The 23029-nt window shown below is 41.3% G+C and overlaps 1 protein-coding gene across 1 annotated transcript; it reads left to right on the forward strand.

The window, feature by feature from the left end:
• Window positions 1-15990: 15990 nt before the first annotated feature.
• On the forward strand, window positions 15991-22682 carry LOC139664788 (visual system homeobox 2-like). The gene is made up of 5 exons (XM_071543745.1): window positions 15991-16408; window positions 17156-17240; window positions 18165-18288; window positions 20728-20908; window positions 22360-22682. Exons 1-5 carry the CDS (start codon window positions 15991-15993, stop codon window positions 22680-22682), a joined length of 1131 nt encoding a protein of 376 aa, XP_071399846.1.
• The last annotated feature ends 347 nt before the right edge of the window (window positions 22683-23029 follow it).

Raw genomic sequence — 23029 nt, forward strand, 5'->3', positions numbered from 1 at the left:
CAAATACATAATTTACCCAGGAAAAAATAGCCTACAATATCAAACCTGCAAGCACACTTTTCAGCACTTTCCTTGCGAAACATATTACTCTCATTCAATTATAGCTGTTATCAATAGGTTGAAATGTTTCTCCTTGGGATAAAAACAGACAGTCAATCCTCTTGGACTCTGGGAAAAAGCAACACTCAACCAGTTTGTATGTTGACACTGCTGAGAACACAGAGAGTCAAGTAGGAAAACAGACTTCAAGTTTTTTACATCCATTTGGAGAAACTACAGGCAACTGACAAGATAAAGGAAAGCCTGCATCCATGAGGGAAACAAAGAGTACAGAGAGGTGGGAAGCATTTCCCTGGCCTGGTTAGGTCTGTTTAACATCTGAGAGAGAAAGGCAGAATGTGGTGGAGAGTAACCTCACCTAAACCCAGCTTACCCTCCTTTTAGCTTTATATAAACCTTCAGGACCAAAAATTCTTAGTATACACCACAGTAAATAGCCTAGTGCTGAGCTGATGTATGTTATATAAAGATAGGGTCTTTTTAAGGGAAATTTGTGGGAGCCAAAGTTATATGACTGTGTGTTGGTGTTTCCTTTATTTGAGCAGTTTTTTGCACAAGTGATGTGGTCATGTAGTTCTGAAGCAGCGCCACCTGCAGGCAGCTGCAGAAGTAATCAGTCTGAGTTGTGTTATTACTCCTCTACTCCGAGTGGAGGCGGTGTAGCACAAGCAAGACAGACTCTGTTTCTCTGCTGGGAAAGAGCAGATAAACAAGTTCTGAACAAGCTGTTATGACATGTAAAAATGAAGTGAATGTGAACAGACAGAATGAAAAGATGCACCAGTAGAAGCAGCATAAAGACTGGTCCCGCTGTATTACTCAGGCTGCACTACAGCGTCTATTCACAGGCGCAATCCCACTACTGAGCGGCACGGGGCTTTGGACCTGCTCCGTTTCCGACCTTGACCGATGCACCCCTCCTTAGACGACCTGGTGGTCCCCGGGCTCCCCCAGGAGCACCATATCGATACCGAGCTTAGTGCGGACACCCGATCGGCATAGTCCGCTGCAGCTCAGAACTCCTGAGCTCAAACGATCCGCCAGCCTCAGCCTCCCGGTAGCTTGGATTACAGGCGCGCGCCACCGCACCCGGCGAAGAAGATACTGGCTCATCGGGCTATTGGCCTTTAAAAACGTGACGTCATCAGGAGCGTAACTTCAGTGATTCAGTGACTTCTAGAGATCCTGTGCTGGATAGTCCAGCAGAATGAGCTACAGAGGAGCCTTGGCATAAACTCACGCAATCCAAAAGGCATCTCCAAATTCTGCCGAGACTCAAGGACTGAGAGAATTTGGATGATGAGTCTAATGATAATGCAGACATCACTGAACATGTCACCTCATCCCTTACTTTGAAGTGCAGTTATCCAAGCAGACAACTTGTTAGTGCAGACAAGGCTAAGGACAAGACCCCACAGACTCATAATCAAACTAAATACATTGAGACAGAAGTTGAATGAGTAAAGTAAGGTTGAGGAGGATTAGAACAAGACGGAGTGATTGCTCTTGCCTGACTTAAAGTCTCTGGGAAAGGAGGAAGACAGCTGCAAGGAGCAGAAAGTGAAGAATGAACAGTCAGCAAAAAGACAGAGCAAATATAGAAGATTGGAGCCCAGAAAATCAAGAACAGAAATCACAAAGAAGAGTATGGGCCTCCTTAAATGAACGGAAAGATGCACAAGCTGATGTACAGTGGTGGTCACAAAAATAATCCATGCTGAAGTGGAATAGAAGATAAGGGAAAGGGTGAGGAAACCCAAAGAGAGGAAGATTTTTAATAAATGATTTTAAATGCTTTCAATATGCAGCACTTTCTTGTATTTTGTGGGGGATACTGGCAAATATTTACATACTCCTGTGCTGTTTTTATGGGCCTGTTTATTAGAAAGATAGATAGATAGATAGATAGATAGATAGATAGATAGATAGATAGATGTAATTCTATTTTCTAACCACAAGGTGACTCCCTCCACTGCTTTAAAGTATAAAACACCTCTCACAGACTAAAAGCCATTGGGTGTGCTGGTGCGCCTGCCAAGTGTAATGGAGTGTGAGAGAGCGGTTAGGAGGGGAGGCTTGGGATGAGGGTCAGAGGGGAGCATGTGAAGGGTTTCGGCACCCTGCTATGGTCCAACAGAGAGAGTGCATTGTGCTCTGACCTACATTTGTTGACCTGGAACTGCAGAGAAAAGGCCGGAGTGAATGGGAAGCAGCAACACGTCTTCACTCTCCATCGCCCCACACTCACTGGTCAGAACATGACATCAGCCAACTGTCAGCCAATATTCTCTGACAATTAGCCCTTCAGGAGACTCTGAATAAGGCAAGGAGATCAAGACCTTGAACCGTAATCGCCAGAATAACATGTCTGGTCCCAGTTTCCCAAAACCACTAAAAATATCAGCACGAAGATAAGGATCCCAGCCTAAAATTGATGATCAGCCACTTATGACTGTCTGGCTGAAGCAAGATGATGGCTGGTTCCCCTGAAATCAAAGATAGTTTGTCCCTCCAGTTGTTGGGGATGAAAAAACCCAGTCACATTGGCTTATTAGCATTCAAAGATGCTTCAAAAGCATCAGAGCAACTAACAATATATGCTTGTTAATGCAGAAATAAGGCTGCCAAACACCTCCCCGAAATGCTATTTGAATCCATCCTAGATTATCCCAACAGAACACCACTTGTTTTATTTAAGAGGTGTTTTCAGTCATCCAATCATTGTGTAGGCCAGGCATGAAAAGAACGTCTAAAATTAAATTTCTTCACTTGTTAGTCGGCCCCAAGTTCAAAGAGAGACCCTTTGATGACACTTTCTTCGGCCTGTGAGATCATCAGCAGCTCCCAAACATCCAGTGGCATCACGTTCATAGGCGTGTCTTTGATGGGTCCCACTTTTCATTTTTCTTTCCTTATGAATTCATGCTGGCGTGCGGTGGGAGGAGGGGGCAGATAAATCTCATTCTCTTTTTCATCACGCTGACTGCATTCTTCACAGCGCTTTGATTAGACAGGGGAGCAAACCTGGGTGGAGTCTGGAGATTTACGGCCAACAGGAGCGCGCAGGCCATTAAGCCCGGCTCCCTGCTAATGAACACTCAGCGCAATCACACAGGGAAGTGAATGTATTGAGCTCATCAATCCAAAGTCATCCTGTGGGACATGGACACTGTATTTTGACCCTGTCAGGTCAAAGGACATGGCTACTTTGATACTGCTATAGCTCAGAAATAGAAATAGATATAGATATAGAAATAGAAATATGTGCGGCCTGTGGATTTTTTTTAGACTTTCTTATTTATGAATACCTTTTTTTTTAAATAGAGTGATTGCAAGTGCAAATCATTCAATCAAAATATAATCATATCTTAACATGCACCTTTATTTTCTGATATGAACTGATAAACAGTAATCTGGTATTATATAAGTGACCTTTGACAAGGTGCTGTTGCATTATGGGTTTGTTTGCGTTCTCCTCAGTCAGAGCAGAAATCTAATTTAACAGATTACCAGACACTGTTGAGTAGCAATTACTAGATCAGAGTTTGTGAGGTGTCTGCAAAACAGCAACAAAATCATCTCAGCATGGGGAGAATGCATTGTGCTTCCACCCCTACCAAACACACACACACACACACACACACACACACACACACACACACACACACACACACACACACACACACACACACACACACACACACTCATATTTCATCCCAGTACCCCCACATTATTCTTGCGCTCCCTTTGGGGATTGACGTGTGGTAGCGCCGGCAGCCCCAGCTGTTGCCTGGTGATGCACAGCCCCACGCCGCGGCGGGTTGTCATCAAAATGGCAGCGTCTCGTGGGAGAGGAGAGATGAGCGCTGTAATTAGAGGGGAATAAGGCCGGCGGCTACAACTGAGTGATCCTCCGGGGCCCCCGGAGGCCTCGGGGGACCCGAAGACGCGTGGCTAACCTGTGGGCCACTACCTGTGGCTCTGAGCTCACATTCACAGGATGTTTTGGTATAGGAGAGCTGATCTGTTTGACTGTTAAAGCATAGTGACATTTATATAGCTGAGCGACATGACCAGTGATCCAAGATGTGTGTTTTTACTTTTAAAATCTTTGAGATGGTGCGGTGGAGATTTGCGGTGGGTTTGCCCTTAAATGCTTCCCAAAATCTTACTCTTTACCATAACTATGGAACAGGAAAATTGTAGCCTGACCCCCTTTCAGTAGGTCTAACAGTAGATTTTGGCGTCATGGCCCTGAGACTGATTCTGCAGCCTCTATCACCACTTTGGTGACACAGGCACAACTACTTTCCTAGTGTACAGGCTTTGGGTCCCAATATACAATGTTCAATGTTCAATGAGTTGTATTAGTGAAACACAGACGGTCAGAAATCCATGTTGAATCCATGCCTCTTGATTTGACCGCACCCTCAGTCAGAATGTAAATGATGTTCCCAACAGCAACAACACGTCAGACTGCTAAGCCACAGAGGCAATAAAATGTATTTCTGAAGACAAAATAGTAACCGATCATTTTGGTGAAACATCTAATATCAGCTACATGCCGGATCCACTCTGAACAAAGATCAATACAAACCCTCAGTTCCATGGTGTTTCTTGTCAGCGCCTCACTGCAAGTAATCAAATAATAGCAAGCAGTATCAATTTGTCCTCAATGGACGGAGGCTCTGGTGTCGATCAAGTCTAGTCCTTAAAATAAAGTCTTGGCTGGGTTGACTGCAGCCTCAAATCTCCCTTCTTTCATCTATGAGTTTTCTGAATATGGAGAAACACGTCAGGAATCTTATTTATTCCTATACAAAATTATAGCACAGGATTTCTGTATAGAAAAAAAATTCAGGTCTGCCATGTAGGTTTAAAAAGCAGGTTTATACAAGAAGTGTAAATCCAGCTAATGATGTCTTGGCCAGATGACTTCTTGGTGTAAATCCCTGATCTGCTGTGATGGTTGAAATCAATAAACCTTTTTACATTAAGCATTCTTGTGAAAATTCAATGGAATAAGACCAAAAGGAAGGAAAGAAATTTTGTGGAGAATATGGAATGAGTGTGCAATGAGAGTGACTGAAAATAAGGCACAATATCAGGAAGTGCAATCACGACTTGAGATATTGTTTTAGGGCCACTTGGTTTGGTGGAACCAAAGGGGCATAAATTACATTTTCTTAATTTTATAGCAGAGCAAAACAAATGTTTAAATGATTGACAGGATCCATTTATACTTTTACAGCAATTAAGATTTAGAAAACTGCTGTCCTATAAAAAGCTACTAAGTGCAGTTAAGCCCTTTTTGCACCAAATTCAATCTTGGGTTTGGACACTTGACTCTTTAGGATTTACCTCTTTATTTAAATTTTATTTACATTCCAAAAGCGTTCTTTTGACTATCAGATTGATGACAACAGGAGCTTTCCAATGATATATAATACTCATCTGAATTTGACTTCTGTATGAATGCTCATCTTGGATTATTGCAGAAAGGATTGCAACATCAAATTCTGCATATTGGTAAAAGCTCATTTTCAACCAAAATGTTGAACGCCCCTTTTGCACCAAACCCTTGATTTATTTATTTTAATGTCTCATAACCCTCTCAATGTTTGCACTCATTATAATAAACTACTTTGTTTGTGTGTGCATGTGCATTAGCATGCACGTATGACTGTGCGAGTGTGTGTGTGTGTGTGTGTGTGTGTGTGTGCACATATGAGCGTGTCTGTGTCTGTGTGTGTTGGTGTGTGCAGGTGTATGACGGCTCCTTATGTTCCATCTGCGCCCCGCGGTGATGAGTAAAGCCATGAAATAGATCCAGCTGGAGATGTGCAGAGGAGTCTGCAGCCTCTTGGGAAATCATCACCCCCCTCTCCTCCTCCATGTCCACTTCTTTAGCACCCCAGAGAGGTATCAATAAGTGGGTAATTGAATTTTGAGCGCAAACACTGGTGTCAAGTGAGCGTCGAGAGTGTGGTGTGTGTGTGTGTGTGTGTGTGTGTGTGTGTGTGCTTGTATGTGGTGGGGGGGTGTTTAGCTGTGCGAACATGGTGAGGCTGTCATCCTGCTCCCTGGGGGTTTGGACAGGAAGGATGAATGTTTAATCCATTAAATAACAATTACACTCTGTAATGGCTCAGAGTGGCTGCTGAAGGAAGGCAGGGAGGGAACTCGGTTTAACTGCTCACCTGCCTCGAACCAGTTTGCTTCTTCTTGACACAAAGCATCCTTACTTCTTATTGTTTGCATGAAAATATTTACTAGAAGACAGAAAATGGGACCAGCACATTCTACAGATTCTCTATAAACTGATGCCGAGTATTAGCTGAAGACTCTTCATTGACAGCAACAATGTTCTACAGAGAATATCTTTGTGTTTTCAGGTGTTATTTGTGTGTCTGTTGCCAATACAGCTGTTAGAAGTAAGATAAATATTTACTTACTATATTTCCGCTTAAAATTGATTTATGACCGTACTAACCATCCAGCTCACCTAATATTAGGGAATTCATGCACTTGATTCAGAGAGAGCCATAACGAGGTGCTGATTGAGTGTTGAATCAGTAGCCCAATTGACCTTTTGAATCACCTAAACAAATTTCTGCCCTCCATTCATCACTATTGATCGCCCTACGTGTGTGTGTGTCCTTATGTGTGTAGAATCACCTCTCCATCTTACTGTATCAAGCCTTCACCACTCTCCTCACCTTTTACATTCCAAACATTTCCTCTGTTGAATAAACATGTACAGCAAATATTTAAATATGCTTGAAGCAGTAACCAAAGATCACAAAGGGTTTTCTGTCTTCTCCAGTGTGCACAAAGCAGAAAACAGCACATGAATGAATCCCAGTCCAATTAGCACCATGTTTCGGCCTATTCTCAAGGTGAAGACTCCATATCAGACAGCGTACAGCTGTAACATTGCAGAGTTTACTCTAACTTTTCCACTGTAGAAAATGGTCAGAAGACAGATTGAAATTGATGTCTTGATTGAAAATTAGATTTCAGTGAATATGAAACAACCTATAGAAATGAATTGCTGAAAAACTTAAAAATGTAGAAAAGAGATTCCAATGACCTCTGAATTCATTTGTAAACAAACAATGTACGTAGCTTCACTTTATTTCAATTTGAGATGACGCCGATATTTAATTCAGTCGACTCAGTCATTCACTTTTACGAATTGCCTGTCAGAGTGCAAAATAGGATCTTATTTTGAAAGTCAGAACTGAACAGATGTTTGTATAAATTACTTCTCCCCTCTGACTGTAAATTAAGTATGTGGTTTGCATTGGAAAACAATTTTCTGGAGTGTGGTGGCTGCAGGTGGGAGGGACAGAGGGAGAGGCAGAAGGGGACGGTGGGGGTAAGAGTGGGAGGAAAGCACAGGCAATTAATCCAAGGGAAATCATAAAAATTTGGAAATTGGAAATCATAAATGGAGGAGAGATGTCAAAGCTCAGCCCAGTATCAAAAATAAGACTTCCATATGAACATGGCTGTTTAAATGATAAAAATAGGCTGGTGGGAGAGCGTTTGACTTATTTCTTATAGGACAAAAGCATAATATAATCTAAACTTGTGACTCTTGGGTAGCCAAGTGTCTGCTAATTCATGTGAGAGTGGAAAAAGCTGATAGTCATGATTAGAAAAAAAAAAAACTGATGCTGGAATGGATGCACAATTTCTTTCTGTCCCACCTGGAAGTTGAGCAGAAGGCTGGGATTCGTGTCCACCCAGTATTTTTAAATCAGCAGAAATGGCACTAGCCTTGACAGATTTGTTCATAGACTTTGGATAAATGAAGTCTTCTCACTAAAGGACAAGCTGGTGTTGAATCCCCAGGGAATTCATCTGAATCAGAAATTAAACCAAGAGATATTTGGGGGATTAGAAGATTAGAAACATTTAAAGGCCTAAGTGGAGAGCTAAGTGCTTATGTCCGTGTGTGTGTGTGTGTGTGTGTGTGTGTAAGTGTGTGTGTGTGTGTGTGTGTGTGTGTATGTGAAAGTGGACTAAAAATGTGAAATTAAGAAAGTGGACTAATGTCTTGCATGCTTGTTTTGCACAGTAAAGCCTTGATGGTACTCAGCTAGGTTGATGCACAAATTGTATGCTAAAAAAATATGATTTGGGAAAATAATATTACATACTTTAGTTAAGATTGTAAAATGTTTTTATGAATGTAATCATCATTGCATTGCCTGTCCTTTGTGGCAAAAACTCTGTGAATACTTCCACCCTCCCTTCCACTCTATACACACACACACACACGCACACACACACACACACCAGCTCCCCCTGCCTCCCTGAACACAGCGACAGTGTGATCGTTAAGTTGCACTCCTGATCCAAAACGAGTTTGCTAGCTGTGGTTTTCTCATGCTGCTCACACAATGGCATGTATATGGGAGCTGCCTGGTGGCATTGCTTAATTAGGCGAAGAGTTGATTCATTTGCACTAATTGACAGCTAATTAAAGGACTGAGGGCACATCAAATTGACGTTCCTCCGAGCTGCGAGGTCTTGACTGTAGGGGGTGGTAATGTTGTTGGGGCTGGAGGTGTGTGTGTGTGTGTGTGTGTGTGTGTGTGTGTGTGTGAGAGAGAGAGAGAGAGTGAGAGAGAGAGAGAGAGAGAATTATGGAATATTGTGTCTTTGGTGGTACCACCTGCCATCGGAAGTGACCCCAACCATATGCAATATGTCTGGAGATGGACTGGACCAGTCTGCCACGGAGGATTAAGTGTGTGTGCGTGTGTGTGTGTGTGTGTGTGCCTGTGCCTGTGTGTGTGTCTTTAAACAGGCTTGTCCCAGAGTGTTGAAATGCAGCCTGCAGAGCTCAGCTACTTGTGGCTCAAAGCTTTCTTTAGCTGCAAAAGAATAAAGTGAATCAAGCACAAACAAGTTCAGACCTGGGTTAGACTGAAGTATTATTAGAATATGGTTACAAATAAGTTGAAGAGTGTCTGATTTATGTTGCGAATATATTTATCTTGCCAGTAGACACTTAAGAGTTCTGTCATCACTTAAATAAATCAAGCATTTCTCTCTTTTTTTAATATGATTTTGGCTGTATCTTCCCCCACGGTCTGAACAAAGTGCTGAACTGAGTCATTTCAGATGCAGGACGTCCCCTCCTGATGACATTCTGGACGTCTGGTGTTTCAGACCGGTCTGATGCGGAACATGGCTGGACATCTTGGCAGCTCTCCAGGCTTGGGACGCCATCACAGGATGTTTAACGCAAGATGTCTGGCGTTTGTGGGCCAAACAGTAAAGGTCCCGAGTCAGTCAACGCACATTTCTCCCTTTCTGCACGAAGAGGGCCAAGCTCACGGCAGGAGACCGGGAATGGGCTGTCTTAGTGTCTGCTGGCGCTGCCCATGTGAATCAGGAAAGACAATTAGGGGCTTATTAGGGTCTCGGGGAGATGTGTACCTCGCGGGGCGACCGCTCGCCCGCTCGGCCCCGGCGCTCAGCCACTGCCACAGCTCAAAACAGTCAGGGGCATTGTCTCACCTAATTACGCTGAAACCGGGGGCCCCCTTTTTGTGTTGCTATTGCCATGCCTGTCCGATTCCCTTCTCCTGCCTAACTGCTAGTCCTTGTCCGCTCTGGAAGTGTGCTAATTAGACAAGAAATGGGCCCAAGTAATTATGTCAATTCTCGTTACGGGCAGCCACAATGAGGAATATTATTTTGTCAAGAAATTTTTGGTGAGGGGGCCTCTCTCCCACGTTTCCCAAAGTTTTTTTTTCCCTCATTACGCTAATAACACATCTGCACATGCAGTGGGGGAATGTGGCATACTCGGCAAGTCAGAGTCTCCTACAAACTTCAGAGCCTAAATAGATGCACTCATATAGAAATGGAGACTATGGAACGGCACTAGCATGAAGTTATTGCCCTAATTAATGCTTTGTGCATACAGAGCAAACAGTTGAATCACCAGCGGCACATTGTTGTAATTGTGAGCGCCTTTGTTTCTTCACCTCAATAAGATGTTTTGATCAACGGCTGTTTGGTGACCCAACTCTTCGTCCTGAATGCCGAGCTCTGGGAAATGGCAATTAGCTAGATTAGAAGAGCCATTTCTGGACCGCAGACAAACAAAAGATAGCCCAGGCTGAGAGAGGCTGAAGGTCTTTGAGAAATACTGCCAGTCCATGACTTTGATCCAGACCTCTCTAGTCCTGAATCACTTGTATTGAATGAGTGATCTGAATAAAACTTGATGAATTAGTCGGTAGGCAGCATTCAGTTCTACCGTGTATCATGAATGTCTTTGGTAGGAAATAACTACGGGACAAAGATGCTGTTGGACCATTGCTTCTCTCTACTATGGAATAAAGTCAGAGGTCCTGTATGTTTAGTGGCATTCAATAATCCACTTCAACATGGTGTCAGCGTTAACTTGTTTGTTTTGTTTGTCTGTTTATTGTGGTTACTTTGGGTATTGTGGCATATTTATGGTGAAATGAGGATCTGACTGTAGTTGAGTCAGTTTGGAAGCAATAGAGCATGGACAGGTGCAATCCAGTCATGGTGAAACTGACACGCCGTTTCTGTTATTCACAAAATTTTCAATGCTTTATCAAGTTTTGTTAAAATTGAGTATAGTAAAATGAAGAAGGATGGTTTCCCCACTCTTGCATGCCATATTATCCAAATGAACTAACATCTTTAAACACTGGCTTAAGACCCTTTTTTATTATCTTGCCTTTGATTGTGTTTGATGTTTAATTTCTTGTACTATATGTTCTCCTTGTTTTACTATTTTACTGTTTAATGTGTTCTCATTTTTCTAGTATCCCATAGAGAAGCACTTTGTAACCACAGTTTAGAAAGGTGCTGTATGAATAAAGTTTTGATTACTTACTTACATTCTCCTAATGAAATATATTGTAGATGGTGATGCAAAAGCCAATTAGTGCCTCTTCATCTTCTGTAGTATTTGTTCTCTAGACGATCACAGAAAATAAGGAACAATCTTGGCCAGTAGCCCCTCATCACTGGTCCAGTCTGTAAAGATACAACCACTGAACCTTTAGCACCTTCAAAGGGTTGGCAGCTCTAAGCCCGGTCCAAATCTATTGTTTTACGGATATTTCCACTGATAGGAACACTTTAATCTTGGAATAGGTTTGACTGATTGATTGATTGATTTCTTTTGTTTTTGTTTTATTGTCATGCACAAAGTGCCCAGCCCACACAGACTTACAAGACACTATATATTCAGTTGCATTGGTGTACAACGTAAAGAAAAACTGCAAACTCAAATCAAACACAAAGTATTTTGCCTTTTTTCCCAGGCCTTACAAATAAAGTTTACCACATTGAATCCACCTTTTCTGAAACATTACTTCAGTCTTTCATAAATCATCCAAACCAAAGAAATTAACAGAAGAATAGAAGACATTTACTAAAAAGCACACTTCTCATTTCAATATGCAAGGCAGAGTAGAACATCAAATGGATTTCAATTTCATTTTTTTTTTTACCTTGCAATACAATTTTTTTTATGCTACAAATTGTTTCTGAAAGTGCATGGTACAATAAATGGAACATAGACAGATATTGGATTAATTCCAGATCAAATCATAATATTTCAAAATGCCTCATTGTCTCATAACTTAGACAATGTCAGGCATTCGCTTTTATTATTATGGCATGTATGAGACTTGTCCTGACTTGCCCTTTAAGCTGCTGTTACATGGGAAGTGTTTGGTTTTTTGTTAAACACAAAATTATCGTAACACTTATAGTGAAAAGAGAAGTGTCATGGAAAAAAAAACAATCATTTAACACCTTCTGGGCTAATGTTTCCTTGTCCTGACCAGCTGAGACATTTCAAAATGATTGTTGTGTAGTAATGTAGAAATCTTCTAACAAATCTGACAAACATTCATGAAGCTTTCACACTATAATTTTAAGTAGTTTAATGTGTAAAAGTAATGTGCAGACTGTACAGACACACATGATGCTGTTAAATCTGCATGTACAGTAAATGTAAAGAAGCTGGTGCACACTTCATCGTCCTAAGATTTAAAAAAGGGGATCAGAGCCAACCAACGATTCTCGTAAACAGCTGTTTAACACTCAATCCCTGCAGCAAAACGTTGCAGCATTTAATGGGGGCGACACTATCAAATCTCTCTAGCAGCATTAAATCTTCCCCTAATCTTCATGAGGATCATTTTATTTGTGCCTCCTCTCTCTTTATCTGAGTGCTGAGATCAGGCCTTGTTGGTCCAAAAGCTTCGGATCACACCCATTGTAAGTCAGTGGGACAGAGAGGAACTTTTAATTAAGATGCCTTTAGGAAGCCCCTGCCAGGTCAACTGCCATCTTCCTTACAGCAGTGAGATGTGTGATGCAAAACTGTGTTTCTATCCACAGTCTAATGGCTGTCGCATCTGGGTGGAAGGATGTGATCTGAGGATGTCATCTGAATTCATAATAGTCTGGTGGTAGCTTATAGGTGTGTGTGTGTGTGTGTGTGTGTGCATGCGTGCGTGCATGTGTGTGTGTGTACTTGTGATTGTATGGACAATGTAAGAACCTCATTAGCATAGCTATTGGTATGGCATTGATCTCTTCATTCACCTCTAATGAAATGTCTCTCTAATAGCTTCTCATGAGTTGCTGTGAAAATAAGGTAAGGTAATTTGACTCTCTCTCTCTCTCTCTCTCTGCTATTTGATTTGTGAGAATCAGTTCAAATCATTTTTAACATGTTGCAACACTTTCTACACACCTAATAGCCTATCCGTTCTTTTTTCTTTTTAATTTTCCCATCATTTACAATTTCACACTAAAGTAAAATAAATGCCAGTAAACCAACATCAATAATCTACTAAAGCTTTGTCTTGCATTATCAAATAAATCTCTCAGCACCCTAACGAAAAGTCTTTAATTAATAGTTCTATAGGGTCTGTAAGTTTATAGTGACTTTATTGTACTTTGTTGTACTTTTATCTCCCATGGTATTTCTAACCTATAGGGTTTTCTGTGGCATAACAGACCTGTATGATAGTTTAAAGTTCCTTCTTAAATCCCTTATAGGATTTCTCTTTTCCTAAGGGAAATGATGCGCAATGTATTCTACACAAAGCATCCTGACACGAGAAAACGACACGCAGTAAATGACATCACCAGGGTGATCTCATATCTTCTGACCATCTCTCAGATTAGAAACCAGCACCAAAATCTGTTGTGCGTTTTTAGCATCAGCCACCAAAAGGACAGCCTGACGCACGCGGGTGCCAAACAGTCCCACAGGAACCGAGTATTTATTTATTCATCACCACATGTCCCATTGATAAGGTTATATCTCCGCATCCATCCAAGGCGTCCGCTCATCTCCATAAATTGTCTCTTCTCCTCGACATAATTATGTGTCCAGATGTCCAAAAGCGTGCCGCAAATTATCTGTGAACGATTGAAACTCCGCAATAATTGAATAATAGCTGATTAGCGAGGATTAAGTTTGTATAGACATACAAATAAAGGGTATTTTCAATAATTTCCCCATTGGATTTCAATTTGAAAACCTCTGAGGTAGCCTGTAAAAAAGCGTGATGAATGAGGATGAAGAGAAACTGAGGATGATTTCCCCGGACGTCCTAAATCTGTACTCGATGCCCCCTTTGCTATCACTTTCAACATCGGATTTTATGCGTTCTGCTTGGACCATTGTGTAACCTTTTAGTCTATGTAACAGCTTTTTGTATTGGATTTGGATTAGACCTATAGTACTGCAAAAAATATTTTACCCCATGAGGTAAATAAATCTGTCGTTACATTGCATGAAGGCATTTGGTTCAGTGTTTGTCTCGAATTTAATTGTCTTGTAATGCCACCCTGGTGTGTCCTAAATACCCTGAACTGGGACATTGTACTCTTTATCATGTGACCTGTCGAAGAGAAAAAAAAAAGCTTAATAACCTATCAACAGATGCGCAGACTGACACCAAAGACAAAACGTTTAGTGTGCAAAACTAATTAGAATATGCAAATCATACAGGGAGAATTAGATGGGACGTTGGGGATAATGCTTCACAAATCAATTAGTTATTCCTTATACTACTAATAAGAAGCTGAATTAGGCTGAATTGGCTGAAGTGAGTTTGGACATGATCTCTGAATGTCCACATTTTTTTCCATGCTTGTGACCTGAGCGAAATTAAGACAAATAGTTTGCCTGTGTTTAATGTGACAATGTATCAGAGATTATGGTTGTGATTGTTTTTTTCATGAATTACTAGGCATATTGCATGGAAACCTGCTCTGACTAGACTATATAAACAGTGAAAGGAGCTATAGGCCGACTTCCTGATTAAAGCGGAAATAATAACACTACAGCGGCTCAGCAGGATGAAGTGGAAGGTGAAGTTTACTCACCTTTAACAGGCTGACATGACATGCATTATGCCTCTTATAGCATCAGACTTAGGTAAATCAAACGAAGATATGGTCTTTTAAGGGAGATAAAAAGAATAAATGACTGATTTTATGAAAATTTAACTTAGTTTTGTTTGTACAGTGTAATGCCTCCTGATGTTTACCTTTTTATTTAGCCTACCACTGAATCATTAATTCTCATAAGTAATATAATTAGGCTAAACCACAACAGTTAGTAGGCCTACCTAGTTTACTTTTTAGTCTACTAATAATTATTTCCAAGGCAGATTATCTAGTCAGTCTCAGTAAATATGATAGTCTATAATTTTCAGTTTTTCAATCATGTTGGTCATTTTTGCTCAGTCTAAATGTCTACATTGACGTGGTTTCGGTGGTTTAGGACAAACGTGTTGCAAATTAAGCTGATTTTCCTCGACTTGAGGGATTTATCCGGCTGATTGGATCTGTTTTACGACCCGGTGACTCCTGGATCAAATGCTCAGCGACAGGAACATGGAGACAGAGTTACAGTGAAAGTAGCCCAGGCGTTTGGCCCATCTTTCGCTGATCGATTTTTTGCTAATTTCATTAGGCAAGGCAAGGCAAGGCAAGGCAAGGCAAACTTTATTTATATAACACATTTCATACACAAGGCATTAGGCTTTTACCTCGGCCTGTAGCTAAAAAAAACCCCACTCTCCTCTTCTCTCTCTGAGTTCAGCTGAGCCTGGGACAAAACACTCACCAATTTAGCTCATCTAGAAAAGATACAGCTCTATTTTTTCATAAATAGCCTAAATGATCGGTGTTTTATTGTATTCAGGGATGCAGTGGAGGGTAAACCCGGGCAGCTAATTCAGTTTGTTCACCATTTTATTGGCAGAATAAGTTTACCCAAATTTTATTCTGACAAATATTTTTGACATAAATTCAAATCCATATTAAGTGGTGTCAAACTGGAGTTATAGGGTTTTCAGCAGAGAAAAAAAATAATAGCCTACTTTTCTGAAAATAGCCTATGCCTAATTGATGTTTGTTAATTGGTGGTCGTTTTCCTGTCGATGGTCATGTTACTCACTTTTTAAATTGACCACTCCATCACTGGCTGTATTTTATTGTTATAGGGCTTAAAGAATAATGCATCCGCGCCTCTAACCATTTTATGTCTAAAAAATAGAATATTATTACAATTATTATATCATATATATTTGGCTCAAATTCTATATAATAGGTTAATAAAGGTTAGATCACCAAAATGATGGAAACTTTTGACCCCCTCTGTGGAGTCTGTTCCCTCTTGTGATTGGCTGACGCCTGTTGCCTGTTGGATAAAAAGCGCATTTCTGCAGAGAGAGGGGGAGAGAGAGTGAGTGAGTGAGAGAGAGAGAGAGAGAAAGAGAGGGAGAGAGAGAAGAGAGAGAGAGTAGGACACACTGTTGATTGCACCAGGGACTAAAGCTTTTTTGGAGGGAGCGGAAAACAAAAACTAATCAGGGGAATCCCAGCGCCATGACAGGGAAGGAAGGAGTTGTGTTTTCAGAGTCTGTGAATAAGCAGAAAACCACCGGACCCCACGGGGGATCCCAGCAGCCGCCTCCGGCCTGGAAGATGGGCTCCACGGCGCACCGGCGCACCGGCTTTGGGATCCAGGAGCTGCTGGGCCTCAACAAGGAGCCGCCGGCGGCGCCGAGGCGCCCGCTGGAGGCTCTGCCGCACAGAGCGCACCTCGTGGCCGCCAGGTCGGCCCTCGGCCACGGCGGGGTCGGTGTGGGCATGGGACTGATAGGACCAGCGGGAATACACTCGTTTTACAGCCAGCCTGCCTTTCTCGAGGTGCTGTCAGAGGCGCAAAATGTTCACCTGCAGCCGCTCAGCAGAGCATCCCAGATGGACGCGCAGATGGATGCGCATCACTCCGCCAGCTCGGGTGAGTGTTATTTTGAGGTTGATAACTTTAAATTTAAGGCATGTAGAGGGCGATCTTATTCAGAGCCTCTGATTAGCCTGAAATGAGTGCAACATATTAATTAAATGTATTTCTTAGATCATCAACATTACAATAGTTAAAACATTTACTCACATTTTTTGGCGTTCAGGTGATGCTCTTATTCAGATTGCAATAGCAGAATAAGCTTCAATTAATGCCTCAGCAAAATGACAAGCAGTCAGTGGAAAAGAGTGCAAATGTCAGAGAATTAGCGTCCTGACAATATTGCTGCGACCATGATCATGTAAGAGAGAAGAGCTTGGAAAATAAATTTAATAAGAGCTAAGGAGGGAAACAGAATGGATTTTTCTTTTAATCTACCATGATTTGCCTTTATAGCAGATTTTCAGACTGGGAGAAATCCACCTTGACAGAAAAATATGTAGCGGCCTTATGACATTATATTTTTAAACATGTCTCTGTTTTACACATAAAATGTTTAGATGAATGGATGCGTTATAATTTACAGGCTCTTTCAGAAATAAAATAGCCTACACACCGAATGTATTTTATAACGACCTGCACAGCCTAGAACAAGTTTATTTCTGTAGCCTATGTAGCCTATTTATAGCCTATGTGTTTTTATTATAAACGTTTTTAGTGATTGCTGTTGCGTTTCTTTTTGCCCACTTCTTTTCTGTGGATATTCACCCATGTTAGCTAATATTAACTGATGTTTCTTTACAGATTCTGATGATATGAGCCTCTCCTCCAGTGACAAGAAATTCTCCAAATCATCCTTGAGCAAGAAAAGAAAGAAAAGACGACACAGGTAAGACAGAAAGGAGAAAAGAGAGGAAGAAAAATGAAAAGAAAAAACAAGATCATTGAACTATACTTTTAATTAGTTTTTTAGAGACTGATTTTAACGTCTAATTTCGAACTGGCATAGGCTATGTGTCATGATTTCCAGTTAGTTTCGTTTATTTTCGTTATTTTATTTTCAGCGAGATAAAAATCACTGTATATTTCTATTATCCGTCTAGGGATTTATAGCGTGTCTGTGGTAGGCTACTCATAAAGACTTTATGCTATTATTATTATTTTTTTTTATCTCCTATGGTATAATATTCCTGTAATTTCCCTACAAAGACTTATAGAAGCCTATCGCTGTGATATTTTTATAATATCTTTCTAAAATGTATTGTAGCCTATGATTCTAAATCAGATCAAACGTGACTTGTGGAGAAATTGAGAGTAGGCTATTTAAAGGTGAGTCATGCCACAAAGTGTGCATCAGATGTAGGCCTGTGTTTATTTTAGGTTTGTGTGATTCAGCCGGTGTTTAGTACATTTTATCTAATATCAGTGTATCTATTTCCACTGTGGAAGCTTCTTAAAATCACATTATATTTCAGGAATGAGAAAATCTGTCGGGGACTACTGTAATTTTCATTTTGGTATTCCTATATTTATATATAAAGAAAAATTGGATTGGAAAATTTCAGTTCATTCGCATTTTCACCTCCATTCACTTCCTTCATGTGGGATTTTAAGACTTGACGTCATTTAAAAATAAAAAGGATATTGTAGACTGTAAATATAAATATTGTAGACTGAATGTATACAAAATAGTAGCTTAAGCAATAAGTAATTGGAAATATACAAATGTGAAAATATGATGTTAATATAATATCAGAATCCAAATTATGAAGAGGATTAATTTTAATACATGTTCCTCTTTTTCTCTCTGCAGAACCATTTTCACCTCCTACCAGCTGGAGGAGTTGGAGAAAGCCTTTAATGAAGCTCACTACCCGGACGTTTACGCCCGAGAAATGCTCTCCATGAAGACCGAGCTGCCAGAGGACAGGATACAGGTGTGTGTCCGTGTTTCAGTGCGTTACTGGCTCTGCGGGGTGCAGAAATGTAGGGTATGCATGTTTTGATATTGCTTATCTTAAATTCACCATTCAAATCATAAAAGGCTTTCAAAGTCAGTCATCCTGCTCTTAAACTCAGATCACTCCTTCCAAAACTAGATTCAGACTAGTATTCACCCAAATAATTGAGCTATTTCATGCATGGTAAGCAGTGTAGGCTTGACATCCCCCTTCCATTCACACACACACACACACACACACACACACACACACACACACACACACACACACACACACCCAATGCACTTCACCTACACCCCCCTTCTTGCTTCTTGTTTTTTGCTTACAAGCTAACCATTGCAGTCTAAGTAATTGATTTTGAAATTAAGATGCATTAAACTCTAAATAATATCATTATGATCATTGTATTTCCATCAAAACTTTACTTGTAACCATAGTGCATGCCTGAAATAAATAGAATCAGTAATACAAAGTTGTAATAAATAATATGAAGCTATGAAGACGGATTTTGACAAGACAAAGACACTGGACAGAGCAAAACATCGACAGAGATTGAAATGAGGGAGACAGACAGATACACACACACACACACACACATATACACACACACACACAAGCACAGTGAGACAGGTAACGATACACAGTAAGGCAGACAGACAGACAGGTAGAGCCATCGGTCGATAAGTGCTCCATCATCATCTTCACCATGCCTTCTGCTGCTTTCACATTAGCAACCAATTTCCCCATGCAGTGTACTTGGTTAATTCAAGAGAACCTGCCACCTCTCCCCCCCCCCCGAGCGACGGGCCGCGGCCCCGAAATGAAATGATAACTACATAGAAATTAATTAGCACAGGTCAGCGGGTGAGGAGAAAGCTCTGCCGGGCTGCTATGAGCATTTTAATTTCCCGTGATATTTGAGCGCCTGTCGCCCATCGATCGGGCCTGGAAATTAACTTATTTTTCAATCAGCCTCCACGCCCCTGGGGTCACCTCTCTCAGGCAGCACTTCACACACACACACTCCACACACACACACACACACACACACACACATACACATTCGCACAGTCGCTGTCGAAAAGCATGATTGCTCATCTGAGGCCCATCTTTTTATGAGATGGAGGTTATCATCAGATCTACCTGAATGGCTTTCCAGGCTTGGCTTTGATCGTTTTTAATTCCATGACTGTGAAACGCACACACACACACGCACATGCACACACACACACACACACACACACCATTCCCTACCATCCCAACCTGCCTCCATGGCCATTTCAGCATGCTCATTTTTCCCTGTCTCCCTCATCCATATTCACAAGCTTGGTGAGGCTATTACGAGGTCTGGCTGGGTGGAAATCAATTTAGGCACTTGAGGAGCCAGAGGGAGGGTGATCTAACACACACACACACACACACACACACATACACACACACACACACACACACACACACACACACACACACACACACACACACACACACAGTACTCGGGGCTGAACGCTTGTGAAATTGTTGTGTGATAGTCAATCCTTTGAGAGGAACTAAAGCTTGAGTTAACTGCAGTGATTTTTTTTCTCAAGCCATCAATATAGTAAAGGAATGGAGAACATGGGGAGAAACCAGACAGATGGGGGGACAAAGGATCATGAGGCAATGAGGAAAAACATATTAAAACTGTGAATTATTGGGGCTTCTGTTACAGTACTATTTTGTACAGCACACAATAGCTACATTAGAGATTAGAACCAGCAGAGATTGTATTTGAATTACATGAATTTGAATTTATCTTGTTCATTTTGAACCATTTGAGCATTTGAGCCATTGCATTCAAATTCTAATTGTGCCTTACAAATTCATTTTTTTAATTCATTTATTCAACAAATCAATTTTTTTTAATCCAGTGGTTCAATATGCAATTATGCAGTTCAATGACAATCTCTGATGGCACTAATCTCTTACCATAGTATGGGTCCAAGTCAGAAATATGTGTCCTAAAGCCAGTGCTCAGTTTTGAGTCAAGACTAAGGAAACGTGGTCTCAAACCAGTCTCTTGTGCTGCTATAAACTTCCAGCAGATGTCGATGTTCAACTGATATTTTCCACCTTGGTCTACAAAGGACAGGATCTGTGTTGATGGAGCAGTCCAGCAGCATCACGCAACAAGGAAATTTAAAAGAAACTGTAACCCAAGATTAGATGAGAGGGAATCCCTGCACAATGCTCTGACATTTTAGTAGCCTAATAAAACGTCCACAGACAGAACACTTTCCTGCCTCTCAGGGAAACTGTAATAGAAATCAAGTCACTTTATGAGTTTCATGTGCTGATTACTGAGAATATTGCATGGATTACCATTCTGCAGTCCTGAAGTGTATCACAGTAACCTTCATCCGCTCTTCTTCCCTCTAGGTGTGGTTTCAGAACCGCCGGGCCAAGTGGAGGAAGAGGGAGAAGTGCTGGGGCCGCAGCAGCGTGATGGCGGAGTACGGCCTGTACGGAGCCATGGTCCGCCACTCCATCCCCCTCCCCGAGTCCATCCTCAAGTCGGCCAAGGACGGCGTCATGGACTCCTGTGCCCCCTGGCTACTTGGTGAGGCTGCAGAAGGAGGATTTGCTTGTGAAATGTCAATTAAGAGAACATTTAAAGGGCCGTTAAGTAATCTGTGACCTTTATCGACTTCAATAGCAGCCAGTAGGAACAACATTGATAGAATTATAGAGTTTGACGCCCACATTCACACCTCCCATCCCCTTGAATTACAGTGGCCTGTAATTGACACAAGTCACATTTTCACAATAGAGATGAGTAAACTAGCTAATTAGAGGAGAGATCAAGCAGAAATGTCTAGAGAAGCAATAATACACCATGATGCAAAATATTGTAGGCTAATAATAATCCTGCTTTGTAGTTTTTTCTTCATCTTGAGAATGACACTTTATAGCCTTCATAGCTGAATTGTCTTGCAACACTGGTCATTCGTTCATAGCACCGTCCCCCTCCATTGTTGAGCAGTTGATACTGTGTGGGGAGGAGTGTCTCAAAATGTCATTTTTGTTCCAAAACAGAGTATGGGCCAGAAACTGAGTTTTGAAAGCCAGTAAACTCAGCACCTGGCAAAGTAATGCACATAATATTAGGGTCAGTTTGTACAATGAGACAATAAAATCTTACTTATTTCCCCTTTTAATATGGACATTGAGGCCTGCCTCTTGCAGTTAGTTGCAGTACAAATCAACTCTCTTCCTTCTCTGGCTGACCCAATACATTGGGAGGGAGAGTATTGTTACAGCCACATCAGCCAGTCCATCTTCTTCAACGTTTATAAGATAAAATACTTTATTTGCAATTTAATTGCAAGGTGAGAGCTTGTGGTTCCAAAGAAAACCTTCTCTCTTTTTGAATAAATGCAAGAACTAACAGGATTTACTTCCTACCTTTTTATATCAGTATCAGTACTATTTTATATCTTGTGTTACTGTGCATGGGAATAGGGATGCATTCTAACAAACAGGAGGTAGGAGCTAAGCCTTGCTCATGTTAGGAGCCAATAAAAGTGTCACCTTGTCAATAATAGGTGGCAGTCGATACGGTGATAATCCTACTTCATCAGGACAGATTAGATCAAATCTCCTCTCTCGACACATGTCAATTGATTAGTTTAAATCAATTAGGTGACTGTAATTGAATAAGAGCTGCTATCCATCTCCCCCCCCCCCGCTCTCTCTCTCTCTTTTAATCTCCAACACCTGACTACATATCATACATTTTGCTCTTGAGCAATACATTACAGTACATTTTATTGCTCTTCCTTAGTGATGAATTCAAAGTGACTTTCCATCTGTACAGTTTGACAACAGAGTTCCTAAAGCCAAGGATACACTGCAAGACTAAGATGTGTCTGACGTTTTATGATCTGACAGAAATCCTCAGATCTTAGCTCATACGGTGTGAACAGATACATCTTGTCAGTGCTCACAGAAAGAATTTCAAGGTCCTATTTCTACAAGCCTTAACTGGAATCAATGTCTCTTCCCCTTAAGGAATGCACAAGAAGTCGATGGAGACCCCCCACACATCTCCTAGTAAACCCAGCAGCATGCAGTCGCCTCCCCAGGAGATAACAGTGGAGAACGTGATGGAGGAAGAGGAGGAGAGGCGGACACAGGACACTAAGTCGCCCATTTCTAAAGAGGAACTGAGGGAGAACAGCATCGCTGCACTGCGGGCGAAGGCCCAGGAGCACAGCGCTAAGATGCTGGGGACGGTTTCAACAGACAGACCAAACGGCCATATAGCAGATAAAGAGGAAGCTGAGGACAAACAAACAGGACAGAAGACAGCAGAGGTGGAGACGGCTCACTGAAAATGGCTGCTCATTACAGACTTCATATGGCCTGCTTTGTGACAGTGAAATACCTGCAGATTGGAGTTTTAGTTATACAAACATTTCTCAGACACAGAGCTGCTCTGGAGGCAGAAATCTCATCTCATTGGTTGAGTTAAACCTAAATGGGCGGAGCCAAAGAACCACAGTTTTTCTGGCTAAGTAACATTAGACTGAAGCCAAGTGAAAAGGGCAAGAGGTAAGAGAGGAGGAAGCTAATATTATGAAGCCTGGTGCTCTTACTACAAGCTGAGAAAATGTAACTTAGCTATACTAAGTTATCTAGGTTAGCTAGTTAGCCTAGCTTAGCTTTTGAGTTAAAACTA

The sequence above is a fragment of the Centroberyx affinis genome, unplaced genomic scaffold (assembly GCF_046629955.1).
Source record: "Centroberyx affinis isolate AG114_WGS23_722 - 3 ecotype Tasmania unplaced genomic scaffold, CSIRO-AGI_Caff_v1 ptg004372l_1, whole genome shotgun sequence".
NCBI classification, from domain to species: domain Eukaryota; kingdom Metazoa; phylum Chordata; class Actinopteri; order Beryciformes; family Berycidae; genus Centroberyx; species Centroberyx affinis.

Bases quoted from the DNA above. Each gene is read 5' to 3' on its own strand.
- LOC139664788 (XM_071543745.1), top strand. From the start codon at position 15,991: ATGACAGGGAAGGAAGGAGTTGTGTTTTCAGAGTCTGTGAATAAGCAG. The intron at 18,289-20,727 runs GTGTGTGTCCGT...TCTTCCCTCTAG, and splicing joins TGCCAGAGGACAGGATACAG to GTGTGGTTTCAGAACCGCCG. The intron at 20,909-22,359 runs GTGAGGCTGCAG...CTTCCCCTTAAG, and splicing joins CTGTGCCCCCTGGCTACTTG to GAATGCACAAGAAGTCGATG.